The 22,561-nt window shown below is 41.4% G+C and overlaps 1 protein-coding gene across 1 annotated transcript in view; it reads left to right on the top strand.

The window, feature by feature from the left end:
• Positions 1–22,561, top strand: part of CACNA1D (calcium voltage-gated channel subunit alpha1 D) — a 384,574-nt gene that overhangs the window by 322,064 nt on the left and 39,949 nt on the right. Inside the window, 5 exon segments of the mRNA XM_030205472.1 lie at positions 295–422; positions 3,403–3,499; positions 6,673–6,775; positions 8,605–8,706; positions 16,232–16,362. Of these exon segments, the coding sequence (XP_030061332.1) occupies positions 295–422; positions 3,403–3,499; positions 6,673–6,775; positions 8,605–8,706; positions 16,232–16,362 (561 nt within the window).

Here is a 22,561-nt window from a genome sequence, read left to right as displayed (position 1 = left end):
AACTGTGTTTAGTAATAACCAATGGCTATTAATATAAGTTCCATAACCTTTCCGAAAAAAGCACTTATAGTATTGGTATTCACAGCCATTTGCTTAGGCACTTTTCAGTATTGATCCCTGGTTTTCTTTGTAAATGGAATTCACTGTATGCAAAATATTTATTGTTAGCATTATAATAAATGTTGTATTTCATCTAAAAGAATTCAGCATAAAATGCTCAAATAAAAATGATCACAAGACTTGTTTTCTGTACTTGTGAAGAAATCAAGCATTCAGATTTAAATTGTATCCTAGATCATCAATCTCTTTGTGGCTGTCATTATGGACAACTTTGATTACCTGACACGTGATTGGTCTATTCTGGGCCCCCATCATTTGGACGAATTCAAAAGGATCTGGTCCGAATACGATCCAGAAGCAAAGTGAGTTTGAAACTTCCTCTTTTAAAATGTACTGCACATTTGATCTGCAATTCTACATAATCTAAAATTCAACATGATCCGTGGTCTTGATTATGGAAGGTTGAACTTCATTGATGGTTACAGGGGTGGGGTAGGCAAATTCCAGTCGATTTAGGATTTTTGTTCATAAGGCCTGGAAGTGGCCTGCTTCTGGTTGAATATTTGCTTTCCACAGTTTAGTCATGTGTAATATAATTCTCTTTGGGGCAAGGGAGGTTGAGTGTTGTCTCTTTTCAATTCTAGCTGCTTCTGGTCGTTCCTTATTCTGTAAATCTTCAAGATTTTGTAACTTCCTGATGAACTTTATTTGGAGGTGAATTGTATTTGTAGACATGCTATGATGTTATTAAAAGAGCAATACTGTTAAAAACGTTTCAGTGTTTCATTTGGGGAGGGGAACGATTCTGTAGCTGGGCACTTCCTTCTAGGGGTCCTGATGCCATTCAGTGAGTGCCTGTTCTATTGTGGCACTTAGAGTAGATACCCAGATTCTGTTATAGAATATTGGTGTAACCCGGTTTCAGTGGGCCTTATATTAACCCAGAATCAGTGGACCTTATATTTAGGCAGCTGCAGTTACACCTGGTGGAACTGTGGGCGTACAAAGGCGGTAAGGGCGTGCATAATTTGCAGTATTCTGTAAGTTGAATGCATAAACGCCAGGCCTGCCCATAACCCTCACATTCTCCGTCCATGTGAACACCCCCTCTCCCACTTCAGAATAGTACTTAGGCACTCTGCTAGCATGCACATAACTGTACACTTACCCACAAAAGCGCCTGTATTCTGTATACGTATGCATTCAAGTGAGTGCCTTTTGATAGAATTGCTGCTGTGCTTAAAAAATTTTAAGATCCATGTTTCTCATTCAAATTATATCACATTTATTCAGTAGTGTAGCCAGACCTCAGTTTTTGGGTAGGCCTGAGGGTAGACTGGGTGGGCATGACCCACACATTTCCTCTCAGCCCCCCCCCCCCCCCCCAAGGAGTATAGATGAATACCTTATCTGGCGGGGATCCCCAAGCCCGCTTACAAAGTGTCAGTTGAACTGAGCATGTGCAGGAGGTGGGAGGAGTACTGGCATCAGCAGCTGGAAACGCACTGCTGACTGCCGCAGGGACTCCAGAAAGGACTCTTCTGCTGGAAGGACCCAGGGATCGCTGCCAGCTACACCAACAATGTGCATTGCCACTGGTGTTCCCCTGCCCACCCGGGCCCTACTGTGTCTACGCCACTGCATTCATTAATAAACATTGCTGTTTATTAATCAGAGCTCCATGCAAGCATCTCACTAATGTGTGTAAAACATGAGTACAGCATGAGTGCAGGAAAGAGTGTTTTAAAATCTTAACTTGTGGTCATATAAAATATAAAATGTAAGACAAAATATAGTATACAGTTTAGCTGCTGTAGGAACCTGTCCTGCACTCTTTCTGGTGCCCCTGACATTGACTAACAGGATTAAAATTATAAGATTTACCTGGGACTGACTAAAATCATTAGCACAAGAAAATTAAAGTTACCCTTTCATTCGACTATTTGGGCACCCATTTTAAGCACCGTGGACTAGATTCTATATATATCACGCCAAAAAATTCAGTGCCGAAATGAAATTCGCCTAAGGATATTCTATAAAGTACGCCTTAATTTAGAAGTTCTTTATAGAATAGCCTAAATTTCTGCGCAGTATATCGAATACGCTAAGCGCTGCTCTGTGCAACTAAATTTAGTTGTGAGCATTTACGCCAAGTAAAACTTGGTTTAAATCCCAATGCCTAAATTACGTGTGGACCGGTTGTATTCTATAACGACACATATAGATTTCAAAAATGCCCATCAGTCACCCATTCCACACCCATGGCCATGCCCCCCCTTTTGACTACATGACTTAAAACCACTGAGGTGGCAGTAAGGGATCCCGCGCTAACCTGGAGTTAACCAGGTAGAATGCGGCACTGCTCGATTATCGCTGGGTTAGCACCATGCTAAAAAATATGGGCCAATTTTCCATAGCATAGGAAATGGCACACGCCAATGCTGGAACTACCACCGGCTCCCGTGTTGGGTAGGCAGTAGCTCCAGATTAGTGTGTGGTAAGCCTGCGTTGGGCTTACTGCCGCTTTGTAAAAGGGCCAGGGCCGCCGAGAGGGGGAGGCAGGGGGGACAAAATTCCCCAGGCCCAGGCCTCCAAGGGGGGCCCGGCGCCGGGGTCAGGCTGCCGGCGCTGCAGTCCCCGGGCTCACCTGCCTGCCTCCTCAGCTCCGGGCCGCCTGCATTCAAAGTGGCAGTCACAGATCGCCTCTCTTCTGGCCTTCCCTCCTTGTGTCCCGCCCTCACAGAAACCCGGAAGTTACATGAGACGAGGGCGGGACACAGGGAGGGAAAGCCAGAAGAGACGCGATCTGCGACTGCCGCTTTGAATGAAGGGGGCCCGGAGCCGTGGAGGCAGGCAGGTGAGACTGCGGCAGCGGGGGGGAGTGACGGGAGCGGCAGCAGCGGCGGGGGGCGGAGGCAGGGCGGCCTTGCCTCGGGCCCGGCCTAGTCTCTTGGCGGCCCTGAAAAGGGCCCCTTAGTGCCTAAATGCAAAGTGGGCATTTGCAGGGGAGGAAAATGGGTGGGGATATGGGTGAGATCACCATTTGTGCATGTAATTTACAGAGTACTGTAGGTCATGATCTAAAGTGCTGCATTTAGGCACGTACATGTACGTCTGCTATTGACATGGCATAAGTGGGCATGCCTAAATGTAGGATCATAGATACCAACTTACGTTAGTATTCTATAACAGAATCATGGTGCCCAGACGCCATTACAGAATTAGCATTCAGTGCACTGCATCTAAGCGCCTAACTTCTAGTGCCCAGTTATAGAATTGCCCCCCTATTGTTACATGAAAGATGTGGTTCATCTTTGACTGATGGGGGCGCTGTCATTGCAGAGGAAGGATAAAGCACCTTGACGTGGTGACTCTTCTTAGACGTATTCAGCCACCTCTTGGGTTTGGTAAATTATGTCCACATCGAGTTGCATGTAAGGTAGGCATACAGTTCAATTTTTCTTTAATATTTTTTTTTTGCTTTTAGGATTACATTTCCTTTGACTCTACAGTATGTCAAATTGAACATTCCAAAGCTAATGATATCAGGGTGGCTTTTGCTGAAGAAATACAGATCCTGATTTATTTTGGAAAACTTGTATATTAGCACAGTAAATTATTTGTCTGCCTTTTGTAGCCATCAGAGTTCCTCAATTTTTAAAAAGATTAGTGCAAATGATTTAGGACTAAATTCTATTAAAAAAAAAAAACAAAGATGCACACTAAGCACTATTCTCTAAATGGCACTCAAAGTTGGTACCTTTTATAGAATAGCGCTTAGCATCCGGATCTGCACCCAATCGTAGGCAAAGGATTAGCACCAACTGAAACCTGGTAGAAATCCTCTTGCCTACATCATTAGACATAGATCTGCCTTATTCAATTATACTGTGCGCAAATTCTAGGAACGCCCCTGACCCACCTATGCCCCTTCCAAGGCCACACCCCTTTTTGGATACACGCATAAACTTTCACACACGCATCGTTATAGAATACTGAGTACAAACATGTGTATGTAAATTCAAATTGATGTCAATTAGCACCATTAATTTATAGCGCCCAGTTATTAGCGCTAATTGGCTCATTGTTCTATTAACTTGCATGCTCTTTGCCGCATACCCAACTTTATGTGCGCAACTTTGAGCACCATATATAGAATTATGGGGTTAGGGCCTTACTTTCAAGGATTAGCCCAGTGACCTTTAGCGCACGGTACCAGCAACAAATTAGCGTAGGAGAACTTACTGCCTCTCACATTAAACTCTGCATTACCCAGTTAATGCATACTAATCGTAATGTGCTAACTGGATAACGTGGGAATGCCCACTCTCTGCCCATAACACACACCTCCCCAAAATATTTCTTAAAAAATCGCTAATGTGTGGGTTAGCGTGCAGTCAAAATACCACAAAAACACTTTAAAGTGCTTCTGTGGTAGCCTGTTAACATGCACTAACCATGCGTCAAGGTGAACAGAATGTTGAGTATTATTAGAAAAGGGATGGAAAACAAGCATGAGGATGTTATAATGCTGTTATATCGCTCCATGGTGCGACCGCACCTGGAGTATTGTGTTCAGTTCTGGTCGCCTCATCTCAAAAAAGATATAAAGGAATTGGAGAAGGTGCAGAGAAGGGCAACAAAAATGATAAAAGGGATGGGACAACTACCCTATGAGGAGAGGTTAAGACGGCTAGGACTCTTTAGCCTGGAGAAAAGGCGGCTGAGGGGTGATATGATAGAGGTCTACAAAATAATGAGTGGGGTAGAGCGGACAGATGTGAAGCGTTTGTTTACACTTTCTAACAATAATAGAACCAGGGGACACAAGATGAAATTAGAATGTGGTAGGTTTAAAACAAATCAGAGAAAGATTTTCTTTACTCAGCGCGTAGTTAGACTCTGGAACTCATTGCCAGAGAAGGTAGTGACGGCAGCTGGCCTTGCTGAGTTTAAAGGGGGTCTGGACAGATTCCTGAAGGAAAAGTCCATTGATCACTATTAAATTTTGGGTTTTTGCCAGGTTCTTGGGGCCTGGATTGGCCGCTGTTGGAGACAGAGTGCTGGGCTTGATTTAGGTGCCAAAATCAGCGTGGATTCTATAACACCACGTATAACTGAATTGGCTTAACAAGCTAATGAGCACTGATAACAGCACTTAAGCAATAATGAGTGCTAATTGGCACTGATTAGAATTTAGGTGCACAACTCGCTAAGCGTATTCTGTAACGATGTGCGCTGAACTTTGAACATGCGGAGGCAAAACGGGGCGTGGTTATGAGCATGGAAATGGGCATTTCATGAGCATTTCAAAATGTAGGCGCCTAGTTATAGAACATGGCCCAGTGTGCCTAAATCTATGCGCTGAGATTTACACCAGGTTTTCATTGGCGTAAATGGATGCACGCAGATATCAATGCTGAAATATCAACTAAGCATATTCTATAATTGGCGCCTAAATCTAAGTGCCGATTATAGAATCCGCTTAGTCGGCACTGATTTCAGTGCCCAATTTTTTAGGCCCCATATATAGAATCTCCTTCTTAACATCCTGTAGCAAATTGGCCTCTCAGAATCCGATTAAATTTTTGTCACAAAATAAGGCACATGGCAGAAAGGAAGTTTCCTAATAAAGGCTGGACTAATGTATTTTCAAAGGTCATAGTAACTGTTTAAACAATTGCAAAGTATTTTGAAACTATGTCAGGGATCCCATTTTTTTTCGGACACTGTGTACATCATTACTTAAATGTGAAGTCAATTACAGTTGCAGTATTCTTCTTACAGGATTTTTGTAATGTTTTTCTTTACTATGTAAGCCGCACTGAACCTGCTGTGTGTGGGAAAGCGCGGGATACAAATGTAATAAATAAATCTACACATGCAAATACTGCTATTTACACATGTAGATGCTTCCAAAATTACCTTAGAAGAGCCATGAACAGACTGTTCGTGATTCTTTTTTTATACTTTTCAATATTACATTCATATCATGTACAAATGTATGAGATATTAGGATTTTTCATTTGAATATTAAGTAAACTATAAGGAAACATATCTCCAAACACATTGACCACAAATATTGGGCAAGAAACAAAGAAATACTTTCAGGAAATAATTTCAATGTTAAGGAGAGAGGGAAAGCAAAAATTGCTCGCTAGCCGACATTAACAGCATATATCCTGCGTGAAGATTCAAGTATTAGTATCATCGTTAGCCCCTTCTTTAGAAATTATATAATCATGCATTTTCTTCGGATCAAGAAATGCATAATTTATCTCATTTAAAGAAACAAAACATCTACAAGGATATTTTAATACATAAGTTCCACCAAGAGCGAGTATTCTTGGTTTTAATACCATGAACTCTTAGCTTCTTTTTTGTGTTTCTTTATTTAAATCAGGAAATATTTGAATCTTGGCTCCAAAGATTGTTGCATTCATATATCTAAAATATAAACGGAAGATATTATTTCGATCTGGTTCGAGTGCAAACGTTACTAGGAGAGTTGTTTGTGGCTCTTTTTAGATCTATTGTACAAATGGATGAATAAATCTGATTTCTTTCTGCAGGATCTGCAGGGTGTTTTAATATTTGTTTTCTTCTTTGCAGAGGCTGGTGGCAATGAACATGCCTCTCAACAGTGATGGGACCGTCATGTTCAATGCCACCTTGTTTGCCTTGGTCAGAACAGCACTCAAGATCAAAACAGAAGGCAAGTGGGCAATACCGAAGAAAATGTTTTGTTTGTTTCGATATATGTTGTGCTTTGGCATAAAGGTCTACAGATAATTTTCAGGCCAATGCAATAAAACCATTAAAAAAATCTGCTGTATATATTCTACACCAGTTGTTTTACTTCCACCCTAATGTTTTATTTTTTCAGCCAGGGAAACAAAATAAAGAATAAAGGCTGTGTCAGGGGCATAAAGTACCAGTTGGTGCAAACGTAAACACTGTACCGACATAGGTCAATGTGTATCTTCCTGGGTCCTATGTTGATGGAGTGTTTAGGTTTACACCAACTGGTGCTTTATGCCCCTGACGCAGGCGCTATTCTTGGCAAAACATGACCATGTTGGGCATTTGTGTGTGAACCCTGGGAGCATCAATACTATTTATTTATTTATAACATTTGTATCCCACATTTTCCCACCTATTTGCAGGCTCAATGTGGCTTACATAATTCCATAAGTGGTGATTACCAGTTCCGGATAGGAGAAATACATAGTTGGGGTAAAGGGACAAATTAGGTTAGGTTACAAGACTGCATTTTCTTCATCAAGGTCTGCTGCTTCTTGTCTTTTGTTCCACAGTCTGGGTAGAAACTGAAAGGGGATTAGACATGGAGTTGAGTTTAGCAAGAGACAGCAAGCTTTAGATGGAAGGGAGTTTAATAAACAAACATATAAGCCTTGCTTGGTGAGTACAATAGCAGATTGGCAGCAGTATCAATTTTAAATGTTTGAAGTCAGCATGGGATTTTAGCCAGAGGTGTTTTGCAGGACAAGCAAAGGAATGTACAGAATAAATTTTGCAGGGGATCCTAGGTTTGGGAAAAGGAAGGGGAGGAACAAGAGTGTCCACAGCAGAGGAGAATATAGTGTTATGGGAAGAGACTGCCTTCATCTCATTTATGAATTGTTTACAAGAGAGACATCATAAATCTATTCATCCTCTTGCTTGTGGGTTGTACCCTTTGGTGAGAAGATTCCCTATCATAGATCAGTCTTTTTCATATATGAGTTCCTTACTATTCAAGATATTAATAAAAAGGTAAAAAGGGTACTACATTTTGGACTAATACTGTACAACCCTTTTCTAGGTGTTTTCTGGTGAGTCCACCTTATATGATGGATGTGGTTAATTTGCTATTAGGTTGTAAATCAGTTCAGTTGCATGGACAACTTCTTCTGTCTTATCCCTTGATGCTGTCCTCTTCTCTTTCCTATCGGTTTACTACCTTTTGAAATTCTTTACCTTTAGGACTTGGAATGATTAGAAATTACCAGCATTTTTTTTTTTGGGGGGGGGGGAGGTCGCTTAAGACCTTTTTATTTAGGAATTTTGTAGTATCTGCTCTTAATTGAGATTTTTGTTAGAATATTTGTATTTTAGCCTGTATAGCTGTGAACAATGAGTTCATTCTTTTAAATGATTGTAACCCGCAATGAAGTAATTTGGTTGGGTTAGGGGCTGTCATGGTGCAGAGACAGAAGAATATGGAGCACCTGGTGGTATCAGAACAGAAACAGGGAAACAAACCTCTACGCCAAAAGAATCCATCAAGAGAAAGTAGAGGCTGATCAAAAGGATGAATCCAACACTGGAGATGTAATAAAAACCTACTTTAAAAAAACCTTTAATAAAAGTAGGTTTACCATCAAGGTAGTGGAGTCTTCCTATCTTACTAAGAAATGGAGTATGCAAATACTGAAAACATTTTATACTGGTGCTGACTCTTTTTTTTCTCAACAATTCTATTATAGATAAAAGGATCACTGAACGATTATAAAAATTAGCCCTGATTCTGTGTATCAACAGGTAATCTAGAGCAAGCCAATGAAGAACTGAGAGCAGTGATAAAGAAAATCTGGAAGAAGACCAGTATGAAGTTGCTAGACCAAGTCGTTCCTCCTGCTGGGGGTTAGTGTAACTACCTTTACGTGTTGCTCTATATTTCTAAACTAAAATCTTGCAGGAGAACAGGAACATAGATAAGATCTGGGGAAAAATGTTTTGCAGGTTTACCTCTGGTTTGATAACATGAAAGGAAACTGTTGCAAACAGAAATAGAGAGAAAAGGTATCAGATAATGATTCAGTGATAAGAAGTTCTTCAGGTATATACAGCACAGATGTTTATCTTTTGCTTACTTTCAAAATCTAATTAAATGGCAATTGAAATGCAGTAGTCTATGAGAATATACCAGTGATGTTAATCTAATATAGTTAAAGTTCATTTCAGCTTTTCAGACTCTAAGGAGGGTAATTACAATGTATTAAAGCCATGGGGTTCATTATTTGCCCAGTAACACGTGTTAAATGGCAATTATGGGTATTATCCTATATAATAAAACGCACTTCCAACATTCTGAAGCTGACTGCATGGTTGAGGCATTCCTGCTCTCTGTATCCATCTCCTGAATTGACATCACGTACTTCCGGGTTCGTCACAAGCAGAAGTGACCAACCACACGAGGTTTCTCGGCTTCAGAATGTTGGAGGTGCATTCTATTAAATAGGATTGGTCAGTTCCTTGAAGTACAGCCAGAGCTCAGCGTCCTGCACAGTAACGCTCAGACACTAGAGAGAGAGGGGGGGGCCTGACAACAGAGAGGGGGGTATCTCTGTCACACACACACTCTCTCACACACTCTCTCTCTCTCTCTCTCACAGTCAAAGTCTTTCTCTCTCTCACTCTCACACACTGTCTCTCACACACTCTATGTCTCACACTCTATCACATTCACTCTCTATGTGTCACACAGTCACTCACACACTCTCTTGGTCTCATACACTCAGTCTCACAAAGAGTCTGTGTCTCACACACACTCTCTCTCTCTCTCGCACACACTGTATCTGTGTGAAACACACTCTCTCACACTGTGTCTGACATACACACTTGCACACACTCTCATTCTCACACATACACTCGCTCTCTCACAGACACACTCGCACCCAGACTCACTCTCTCTCTCTCACACACACACACTCGCACATTCACTCTCTCTCTCTCTCACACACAGTCACTCTCACATACACTCTCTCAAACATACACACTCCGAGGAAAACCTTGCTAGCACCCGTTTCATTTGTGTCAGAAACGTGCCTTTTTTTACTAGTATTATATTAAAGCACGTTAATATCAGTTACCACAGGATTCATAGTATTGAGATACAAAGCATGCAAAAGCATACAAAATACTATATAAATTGAAAAATGCAGCTTATGATGAAAATGCAAGCCACATTATTCCTGGACAATTACATCAACTAAAAGCTGTTATTTTTCTGGTCTCCTTCCCTAGCAAATCTGCATCATATCTTCCCTCCCAAAGACCCCTGCATTACATTCCCCCTTCCTCAAGCCCACCTGCATCACATCCATCCTGAAGAGTTTCCCATCACATCGCTCCTCGAAGGGCCCCTGCTTTACAACAATGACCCCTACCCTCCTATAAGCCCCCAGGCCTACCTTTATAAATTCATGGAGTCTAGGGGTTATGGGGATGGAGCAATCCCCAGTAAATCTTGCCCCTGCCAGCACTGGGTTCAGAGTGGTGCCAGTGACCCATAGCAGTAGACTCACAGTACTACCACTAAGGGTCATTGTTGGAAAGGTGGAACTTCATGGGGGAGGAGGGTTGGGATGGAGGGGATGTGATGGGGGGAACTCTTTGATGGGGATGTGATGAGGGCTTTGGGATGAGGATATATTTGTAGGGGGAGGGGAGGAGGCTTCATGGGAAGGTGGAGATTATGCATTATTGACCAGTCCCTTTAAAGGTGCAGCCTGGGAACATCAGATCACAGCTTAGAATCCCAGTGTTCCTAGGCTGTATGAATAGCACAGTTTGCAAGGTTGACCACAAGCTCTATTCATGTATTACGGGAGTGACTAACCTGTGGTACTCAGATACCACAGGTAAGCGACCCCCATGGCAAGCTAAAGTGTGGTAAAAGCCTGACTTTTACCTCTCCCTAAAAGCTAGCCCCTGGCTCTGATCATCAGACTTAATAGTTCACCTTGTTACTAATGGTTGGTGCAGTGGTCTGAGAACCTAGAGAACTGGGTTCAGTTCCCCTGCAGCTCTTTGTGACCCTGGGCAAGTCACTTAACCCTCCATTGCCCCAGGTAAAAAAAAAACCAACAGATTGTGAGCCCAGTAGGGACAGAGAAAGTACTTCTATATAATAAATGTAAACTCTTTGGTTGTACCACAGAAAGGCAGTACACCGAGTCCGTGACCCTTTACCCTTTATTCCAATTCATTCTTGGGGAAATTTTCAGAGATGGTTTTGTTCTCATGAACCTCGCAGCCAGTTTTCAAAGAATTGGTTTATGCAGGTACTCAGTGACATAGTTTATGGAACACCCACGACATGCCTATTTCTCCACCCATAGCCATGCCCCTTTTTGGATGGGTGCATTAGAATTTAGGTGCAGTGCATTACAGAATACACTTAGCGAGTTCTGTGCATAACTTCTAATTATTGCCAATTAGTGCTCATATTTGCTTGTTAAGCACTGTTATTAACACTGATTGGCTTGTTAAGTCAATTAAGTTATATGCATTGTTATAGACTACTCTTGGATTTTGGCATGCTATATAGAATCCAAGGGATAGCTCATGACTCCAAGGGGGCATACGATGCGTGGGGCATGAGCAGGTCCCACACTTATAGAATACTAGAAGTTATGTGCTCACATTTACATGGCATAAGAGAGAATGCCTAAATGTTAGTATGCAAATGCCAACTTCTGCTCAGGACCCTGCAATTTAGCACCCAAATTTGAGGTGACCATTATAGAATTATTACTAATCATTTCTATAGCGCTACTAGACATATGCAGCCCAGTACACATTATAGGCAGGTAATTTCTCTGCCCCTAGAGGTCTCACAATCTAAGTTATTGTACCTGGGGCAATGGAGGGTTAAGTGACTTGCCCATGGTCACAAGGAGCGGAAATGGGAATTGAGCCTAGGTTGCCAGGATCAAAGCCCACTGCACTAACCATTAGGCTACTCCTCCACTCAGAATTTTCCCCTAAATGTATATGTGTGCACTGGAGGCAGTCGATGCAAATCTACCTCATGCATATTTATTAGGGTTATCTGAAAAACTAGACTAGTTGGTAGCCCTTGAGAACTGGAGTGCCCAGGCCTACTCTAATAAAGTCTCACTATGGAAAGGGAACTTGATGCTGCACATTTGAAACATATGCCTTTATTCTACTGTACCTGCATTTGCTTTACTACTGACTGTGCTTGCATGGCTTTCAGAAACAGCTTTCTTAACCTTGTAACTATCTGCTTGAGCTTCTTTCTGCAGCCTACATCCCTTTCAACGCTATGTTTTTAAGAATATTCTGAAGCAGTTCTGTTTTAGGGTGGTGGCATGGAACTAGAGTTATCTCTTGCCAGCTGTATTCCCCTACATTGTTTTTGAAATACAGATGCATGCTTCAGAATAAAGTAATTAGTCTTTGCACATGTATGAATAACTCTGACCTTTTAAAGATCATTTTCTTAACTCTAAGCTCCCACATGTTAACTTTAGCTCTGCTTTCAAATTCAGACTTCAGACTTTTAACATTATTTTAGGCCATATACAGACTTTCAAACACACCAAGATCCCTTGCATCTAAGCCGAACAAGACTCCTTTAGATATGGAATGAAAATATTTGGGTTCCTTCTTTTTTACTGACACAATAGTTTTGAACAAAAAGGAAAGGCAGATCTGCCTATTCTTAGGTGTAGTGAAAGGAAAACTTTTTTAGTATTTGGCCCACAGTTCAATACGAATATCTGTATATTTATAGACTTCAGTATGTAATTAGGTTGTGTTAAAAAGATGAGAATTTGAAGAAAACTACTTTCAAACATCAAAAAAATTAGCTAACATGTTCAATGTTTTACTCTTTGGTTCATGACCTTGAAGGCAGAGAAGATAAAAACCCTAGTTTAGACTTACTAGGTTTTATCAAATGTTAAATGATTAATGTGGGCTATGAAAGCAATTAATCTTATACTAGAATTTACTTTGTAGAGATTGAGTTAATAATAATTGAGTTTGGATAGATGATCCTTTAGATATAAATAGCTGCATTAATAGCTTCTGTAACAGCTCTGTTAATGCTGTTTAACTAGGTTATACATTACTTAGAACATGGCAGCAGGAACAGACCACCAGGCCTATCTAACATTTAGGCCAGCTTTTTTTATGAAAAGCAGCTAATGAAATTTATTCACAAGTTACCTTACACATAAGAAAAAAAGAAAAATACTTTTATTGTGTATGTTTTAGGAGAGCCATATTTCCAATATTGCTAGCCATTCAAAGTAAATAAAGCATTAATTTAAAAATAAAATAATTCTTCTAACTTAGATAACATCTGAAAACTTTAGGATCAAATCTTTTTTCAGTTAAAAAGAAGCCGCTGGTTCATTTTTCCCAAGCACTGCAGTGTGCTTTCTCTAGCTTTTGTAGCAGGTATACTGTGTTATACACATTAGCAAATTACCCAAATGGAAGCAGTTTTAAATTGGGTCTCCTGACCAGGGGCGTAGCCAGACTTTGGCGGGAGGAGGGTCCAGAGCCCGAGGTGAGGGTCACATTTTAGCCACCTTTTGACACCCCCCCAGCGCCGCCACCCCTCCTACGTCCCTTTTGACCCCCCTCCCACCACCACCAACCTTCCCCCGCCACTACCAGGTACCTTTGCTAGCGGGGGTCCCCAAACCCCGCCAGCCGAAGTCCCCTTCAGCACCGGTCTCCGAGTCCAGCTTGTTCGCTGATCTGGATTCTGTTTCTGTGGGTCCTGATGTCCTGCACAGTACATGTGGCGGAGGAGGGTCAGCGGCAGGGGGATGAAAGCAGGGGGGCCAGGGCTAAATCTGCAGGGGCCCATGCCCCCGTGCCCCACCTAGCTATGCCCCTGCTCCTGACAATCAACTTTACATTGGAACATTTTTTTTAATAGTAAATGGGGAAATATTCATTTACCACATGTGCTGTTCATGAAGGGGATATTTTACTAAGCCTCACTAAAAAGTGGCTGTTGTTAGCGGGTGGGTTTTCCGCACTCTGCAGCCACTTTTAGTGTGGTGGTAAAATGGCCGCACGCTTATTTCCCAATTACCGTGTGGCCATTACCGCAGGAGCCCTTACCAACACCTATTTTCTTAGCGCTAAGGGCTCCCACACTAACCCCATGCTAATCAGGCGGCGTGCAGAAATGCAGTGATGATCCTAGGTCAGCTGCCACCTGGGGTGGATTGCTGATGCGCCCCCCCCCCCCCCCCGGGTGCAGCACGACCCCCCCCCCCCCCCCCCCCCCCCCGGTGCATTCTTGACTGCTGGGAGCAGCCGCGCTGCTCTCGGCTCCGCTGGCTCCCTCTGCCCCGGAACAGGAAGTAACCTGTTCCGGGGCAGAGGGAGCAGGGAAACAGCGGAGCCAACAGGCGTGCGGCTGCTCTCTGCACCCCTCCAGCGGTGTGCACCCAGGGCGGACCACCCCCACTGCCCCGCCCTTGCTACACCACTGCAGAAATGTGCCCATGGTACCCAATTAGTGCAGGGCAGACCTACTCTGTGCCCATAGTCACACCTCCCGTGATGAAAAATAACAAATATATTTCAGCACGGGATTAGTGCGCTTTGATGGGCGCATTACCGTGGGATACCTCAGCACTTCCCGCAGTAGTGCTTTTTGCCGCATGGTACGCATGCACTAGTGCCTGCTGCGCCTTAGTAAAAGGGCCGCTAAGAGAGCAATTTTCAAAGGTTTATATTTATTTAAAAAAAAACTTTTGAAAATTGCCCTCATTCCAGACAGAGAAATGTATGTGGGATCTCCATAGAATACTTATTTTTCACCATATGGAAAAGAGGTAGCAATGGGAGTGAGGTTATGACGAGACAGCTAAAATAAGTGTGGGGATTTCATTTTGGAATCCTCATACATGTTCTGTGAACCTGCAAAATAAGTGGCAGTGGCTTAGTAAGAAGGCAGTTTTTGGGTAGGCAATGAGTGGAACAGATAGACATGACATATTTCTTCCTGCCCCCTCCCCACAACCACCACCACCAAGCGTAAAAATGGATTACCTTAGCTGGTGGGGAATTTCCAAGCCCCATCAGATAAAGACATCCTTAGCTTACCATCTCTTGGGATGTCAGATATTACAACAGTGATTGGCAGTATTCCCAGCTGCCGGCGCTGACTACACCAATGGTGGACCGCTGCTAGGTGAGCCTGAGTGAAAAGTGGATGGGCACAGGCCCTCCCATGCCAACCTGTGGCTACACCCCTGGTAAGTGGGGTAAAGATTTCAGCACAAACACCGTGGCAATTTCCTTAGGCCTTGGGTACCCTGAAGTACCAAAGGGAATTTAACAAAATTGCCTGTCCCGACTAAATCTGAGCTCAGTTTGTTAATTGCACTGCAGCTTTGTGAGTTACACTGGCTTCAGGTTCATCGGCATCAGGATTTTAAGCTCTTACTCTTGGTGTTTGGACCCTGCACCATCTCATGAACCAGTTATGAATCCTATGTCTTCATGATAGGATTTATTGAGTGTTCCTCGGTTGTAAAAAGCTTAGAATAGTGTGCACTTGGTACAAAGTATTTGGTGTACTCCTTTTTTTTTTTTTTTACAATGTACTGCCTCTTGATATGTAATTAGGGCAGAATTATTTAAAATTTAGAAAATTAACAAAGACTTGGCCATTGACCTATGCCTTCCAATGCTTTTATTAACATTTTCCCTAAATACGATTGGGTATCTTAATGCATTATTTTTGGTTTTACTTCGCAATTGCCAATTATTATGGCATCCTTTTACTAAGCTGCGGTAAACAGGACCCTGTTCTAGTGGTGGGGACTGCTTTTGCCACATGGTGCGTCTATTTTTTTACGGCAGCAGGTAAAAATGCCTGAAAATAGCTATGGCCATGTGGTAAGATTGCTCTTTCCGCACGACCATGCAAGGGGTAGCGCTTACCATCGCCCATTGAGGTGGTGGCAAGGGCTCCCGCACTAACGTGCCAGTAACTGGGTAGCGCTCGTCTCTGCCCAATTACTGCCAGGTTTGCGCCGTGCTAGAAATTAGCCAGCAATTTTCCCTAGCACGGCAGATGGTGCACACTGGGGCTGGAACTACTGCCGGCGCCCGCATTGGTCCAAGTGGTAGTTCCAGATTAGCGTTTAGTAAGCCCGCGTTGGGCTTACCGCCACTTTTGTAAATGAGCCTCTATGTTTGTTGTATCTAGTCCAAACTAGGCTCGTTTTGGAGAGGACAAGTAATCAAATTAGAGCGAATAAATGAATTGCATACTTCATCATACACTACAAAATAAGACAAGGTCTCGCTTCTTTCACTCATCCCTTTGAGCGATGAACATTGCTGACTTGGGAGAGATGTGTCTGGTCTGTTTGTTTAGATGATGAGGTAACCGTGGGGAAGTTCTATGCCACCTTCCTGATACAGGACTACTTTAGGAAATTCAAGAAACGCAAAGAACAAGGACTCGTGGGGAGATTTTCTGCAAAGAACACCACCGTAGCTCTTCAGGTGAATTCGAGTTTTGGTAACATACCTAACCTTTTTTTCAAATGTATTTGAAACACTAGACAGAGATGTATTGATTGAACAGTACCAGTACTGGCATTGAAGCACTCTGGTCTCGTTTCTCAAAACGGTACTGAAAGAAAACTATATCTTATTATTATGAAGGTAAGTGTTGTTGCATTACTAAATCATTCGTGCAGTCCTGGAATGTCCCTGGGATTTAGTATAGATGTACCAAATGCACAAACTGTGGACATAGCCAGTCTGTCAAAAAGCAGAACCTATTCAAAAATACATATAGGCTGAATGTGTTTAATATCAAAAACAATTACCACATCGTATTTAATACTATCAAGTAAGAGAAGGGATTTCTCAAAAATTTGGAGAAAAGACCTTAGTCCTGGAAACTCAAGCTTCAATATGTAGAAAACAATCTTGCCTAGGAAACACATCAATGGTCATAAAAACTTCAAACTCCCTTTTATTAAAAAAAATCCCATCTTATACGAGAATCATTTTCTTCAAATTTTTAACAATATGTTTTTTACATGTAAATTGAAAAATCACAAGTACTTAGCTTTTTTTTAAAGAATGCTGAGCAGGGCAGTGCTGTGAAAGTTTGGACTCTGATTCCCCTGATGCAGCTTCGGCGAAACAGGGCCTCTGTCGGGAATCTGTAATTGCCTTTTACCAGCATCTGAAGTTTGAAGCTGAAAGAGTTTGGTCTCCTAACTGCCACTGCAATTGCTTTTTTCCATTTCTAGGAAGAGAGAAGGATATCTTCCATGCAGTTCTTTAAAACAAGCTAAATACTTGTGATTTTTCTATTTATACAAGTGCAGCAAATAAATAAATAAATAAAAATATATAAAAAATATATTGTAAAAAAATTGAAGAAAATGTTTCTGGTATAAGAAGGAATTTTTTGAATAAAAGGGAGTTTGGAGTTTTTGTGACCATTGATGTGTTTTCCTGGGCAAGCTTGTTTTCTGCATATTGAAGCTTGAGTTTCAAGGACTAACTGAGGTCTTTTCTCCAATTTTTTGAGAAATCCCTTCTCTTACTTGATAGTATTGAATGTGATGTGGTAGTTATTTTTGATAAAAAGCAGAACCTACCAGTTAACAATTTTACACTAGCTACTGGTCTCACTATCCAGATTTAGCCTTAATGTAGCCTTAATGTAATAATGTAATAAATCTCATTCACTAGACAGGTACTTGGGCCAGCTCTGGAAATTCCCCTCCGTTCCCCTTTCATCTTATACTGCTTTTTTATGCAAAATACTGTCTTAGTGTAGATAATCGACTTTAATGTTGAGATTGAAATGTAACTCTGGTAAAGACAGAGGTATCAAACGAGAATTATTTTTGCTGTAAGCAATCTATTAGCTGGTTCTTGTCAGTGTGAGGACAGGCAGCACAATATAAAAATTTGACTATACTTTGTGGATATACTATAATTTATGGATATTTATTATTATTAAATTTGAAATACTCCCTTTCTCGAATAAACTTAAGATGATGTATAATTAAAAAAAATAACTTTTACAAGAGAAAACCATCCATTACCTAGGTACCATTTTACTGAAGTGCAGTAAAAATGTGCAGTTATTGTGCATTTGATGAAAAAATTAACCTGTAGTAACTACAAAGCCTTTGAGGTAACTGTTGAGGGTGTGACCAGTATTACTGGCATTACTGCACCGGGAGCCGCTAGTGTAGCTTAATAAAAAAAGGCCCTAAAAATGGAAGAAATAGCCAAAAGGCTACCAGCATAATCAAATGAGAGAACTAAAAGGATAAATCTAAAAAAAAATAAAAGAGATCCAAGCAATGAAATGGATGTAAAACATTGATAAGGTGACTGAAAGGGATTTCAAGAAGTATTCCAGGGAGCCAAAAGGAGGTTTCTTCCAGTGTATCAAAACCAAGAGAGGAGTGAGGGAGGGAGCTGATCCATTGAACGAGCAAGAGGCTAAAGGAATTATCAAAACTAAGGCATCATAGAAAAGCTGAGAGATGTATTTGTATTGGCCTTCACCAGGAAGAGTATAGGAGTTATCTCCAAACCATAGGCTTTCCTGAAATGTGAATGCCTCAGAGATGCTAGAAAAACATTATTGTGGGGTAGGAAGAATATTAAGGTTAAATAGCAGCAAGTCCCCAGGGCCAGACAGAATCCACCCAAGAGTTCTGAAAGGACCAAAACTGGAAATTCATGGGTCCAAGGGTCTCTGGCATTTTAGGCGAACCATTCTAATTTGCTGTATTAGAGGACCGGAAGGTGGTCAAGGAGACGCCAGATTTTAAGAGAGGTTCTAGATTGGACATGAAACTTATAGAGATGTAAGCCTGATGTCAATATCAGATAAGATGGTGGCGACAATTATTAAGAATAAAACTATTAAACACATAGTAGGACACAAAAGAATAGTTAACATGGATTTCAGGAAGGTACGTCAAGTTTCACAAATCTATTAGAATTCTTTGAAATTATAAGTAGGTTAAAGGAGGAAGGGGAACTGATGGGCATAGGCTGCTTCGACTTTGTGGGGTAAGTTCACAACAGGATGTCTATAAAAATTTCCAAAAACATGCCAATTTTATGTCTATTTTATAAAGACTCAGTTAAGATACTTAGGGAGGAAACAAACTGTAATCCTAAAGTTTCTTCAACGACTGTCAATTAGTGAAGAATCCAGTAGTAACTACAAAATAGATGGCAATTTTTATTCTCTGAAAAATTGCCATACATTTTGTAGTTATTACTGGATTCTTCACTAATTGACAGTATTTTATAAAGACAACATGGGCATTTATGTGCCTTTATAATGTGAAGGGGCATTTTTGATATGATGTCCAAATGAACTTTGGACATTTTGCGCTAAACATCCCAAATCCAAATAGAAAACATGATTATTTTCAAAACAACAAAACGTGTATCTTTTTTTTTTTAAATACCATATGTAACAAGTTTTTGTGCTCTGTGCATTTATTTTTTTCACCCATTTTTGAAATAAAAACGTACAAGTAAAAAAATGTAAAAAAAATCAACCATTGGGATGTAGGAGGGATCAGCATTTTTAGTAGCCTGGTCCCCCAGACATCCCAGAAGAGCAATGGGGCACCCTAGGGGGCACTGCTGTGGACTTCGTATAAATGCTCCCAGGTACATATCTCACCATTGCTCCTTTATCTTGTCTGCTGAGCCCTCCAAAACCCACTACCTCCAACTGTATACACCACTACAATAGCCCTTATAGGTGAAAGGGGAAGCTATATGTGGGTACAGTGGGTTTCTGGTAAGTTTTGGACAGCTCACAGTTTCCATCACAAGTGTAACAGGTAGGGGAAGGAATGGGCCTGGGTCCCTCTGTCTACAGTGCACTGTACGACCATTAGACTACTCCAGGGACCTGCATTCTGCTCTAATAGAGCTGGCTATAACATCAGAGGCTGGTAAGTAATATTTTATTTCACATTCTTTGGGGATGGGTGGGGTCAGTGACCACTGGGGGAGTAAGGGGGGATCATCCCTGATTCCTTCCAGTGGTCATCTGTCATTTAAGGCACCTTTTTGTGCCTTATTCATTCTAAAACTCTCTTTAACTTCAATGTATTTGATTGTTTGCTGAATTGATGTATGTTTTTGTAGACTGATGTAAGCCACATTGAGCCTGCCCATGGGTGGGAAAATGTGGGATATAAATGCTATAAATAAATAAATAAAATAAGACAGGTCTAGACCAAAATGTTGAAGTTTTAGCCCTAGGTGTTTTTGTTTTGTTCCATTATGGCTATAAATCAAGTGTTAGGAACGCCCTAAACCTGCCCTCATCCCAGCCCTCAAACGCCCCCGACATGCCCCCTTGTGATTTGATCACAGTGCAGACGAATTGCATAGATAGACATCTGCATAATAGGTTTCAAAAATTCCGATTTAGACATTCTGAGAAGAAAAACATCCAAATGCTGCATTATGACACTTTTTGGATGTTTTTCTCTTTTGAAAATGAGCCCCAAAGCCTCCTACAATGATTCCTAGTAGCACAAATTCTCTTATACAAATTAATATCTGCTTGGAAGGTATAAATATTTTCATGTAAATGTGTATTTTATAAAATTCATGCATATATTATCACTCCACCTAAATTCCATGCAAATCGCATAAAAAGAAAATGCAGTCTTTCAGTATCCCTCCTTTTTATACATGAATATGTACATGTGATTGTGTAAGTCATTTTCTACATTAAAACATGCCTCTCTGATGCAACTTCCTGTGGGCAGGACATGCCAGGGGAAAGGTCCCACCTGCCAGTGTGGCAGCTTTGAGGCTGTCTTTTCAGTGATCCCCACTACAGCATGTGAAGGCCTGGTGGGGGAGGGAGATACCAAACCTGGGCGTGGGAGGGCAATGCCAGACGCGGGCACAGTAGAGGAGCGGTGTGAGACCCAGGCACAGGGAGGGGGGGTCCATCTCAATTTTTCTGTCCAAGGCCCATTCAGTCCTAGCTACACCACTGGTCCTCACTGTTTAATAGGATAGACTCTGTCTTGGACCCAGTTGTCTTGTTGCAACACAGGATAAGTTTGTTTCAGAAGTCTACAGTTATCATGTCCCGTATGTGGCAAGACAGATTAGGATGCTCTGGAGAGGGCTTCAGCAACAACTTCGTAGCTGGAATGTTAGGACAGTGCTGGGCAGACATCTACGGTCTATGACTCTTATGCTACGAGACAGATCCAGATAGGGTGGAGCAGACTTCTACAGTTTGCGTCCCTAAGATTTTAAAGAAAGATCTGGATCAAGTATACATATTTTATACCACATTCATTGTTGGTTTAATCATGAATTGATAATGAGTGTGACTGTTGGGCAGACTGAGTGGATCATTCAGGATTTGTCTGCCATCATCTACTATGTGGCTATCAGGGGAATTCTATAAACGACACCAAGTGTTAGGCACTACTCCTGCGCCACATTTTTGGCATGGGGAAAGCGTTCTAACAGTGCAAAGTACTGAAATGAGACAGAAATTGCAGATCCACGTGAAAACACATGTGCCCATTTATAGAATAGTGTATTTCTGCATAGATCTGCAAAGGGGGTGTGTCTGTGAGTGGGGCAGGGGCATTCACTTAAAATGCATGGACTATTATTGAATAGTGTAGATTCATGCCTAACTTTGGTGTCGGGATTTACACCTGGTTTCAGTTGGTGTAACTCCTCGTGCTCAAAGTTGGGCGCAGATCCCAGTGCTACTACACACTATTGTATAAAGGGCACGATCCCCGAATTCCCATTGTGCTCTGAAGACACATCTTCTTAATTCGACATACCATAATGACTTATAATTGGAACTGTAATCCACAATCATTTACTTAACAATCAGATTATTTTCTCCCTTTATCGTACTGTTTAATTTTAATATGCAATCCATGTTCAATATGTGATACCAATTGTATTTCTCCCTTTTTTACCTGTTCATTTAGTATTCATGTTCTATTTATTTTACCAATTGTATATGTATTCTGAAATGACTTAAGTCATGATGGAAATTGTACGCCACATTGAGCCTGCAAATAGGTGGGAAAATGTGGGATACAAATGCAACAAATAAATAAATAAATTATAGAATACCGTTCAGTCCCATTTTTTTTCGGCACTGAATTTTGAGTGCATTTACTGACTTCAGCCCTATATGTTACAGAACAAGAGACTAAGCTTAGGTCTTTGGCACAATTAATAGCAGGGCTGCAGCAATGTATCATCCAGAGGAAGTTGTAGATGCTAGAGATTTATACTAAACATTTGAATCTCTGGTTTCATATTGTACCTAAATCAGTACAGATAGCATCAGGGGAGATGCTGAACAATTCATATAAATACGTTCTAAGGCTTCCCAGTGAATTGTTTCCCCCTATTCCCAGAATTAGTAACTGTATTCTTCCTTGAACTGCCAGTTCTGCGGGTAGTCAGGAGGGAGGTCAGAAGATAGCTTAGATGTCTCTGTGGGCATCTGGAGGACTCAATCGGAAGAGCAGACTAAGGGGACTTGTGGTCCTAAACTCAGCCTCTAGTATTTTTTACAGAATGTGTCCAATTTAGGACCTATGACATATATTTATTTATTTATTGCATTTGTATCCCACATTTTCCCACCTATTTGCAGGCTCAATGTGGCTTACATTGTTCCATG

This window comes from Microcaecilia unicolor, chromosome 6 (genome assembly GCF_901765095.1).
Source record: "Microcaecilia unicolor chromosome 6, aMicUni1.1, whole genome shotgun sequence".
Lineage (NCBI taxonomy): Eukaryota > Metazoa > Chordata > Amphibia > Gymnophiona > Siphonopidae > Microcaecilia > Microcaecilia unicolor.
Note: the sequence above shows the minus strand (reverse complement) of the source record. Positions and strands in the feature narration are given on the sequence as shown.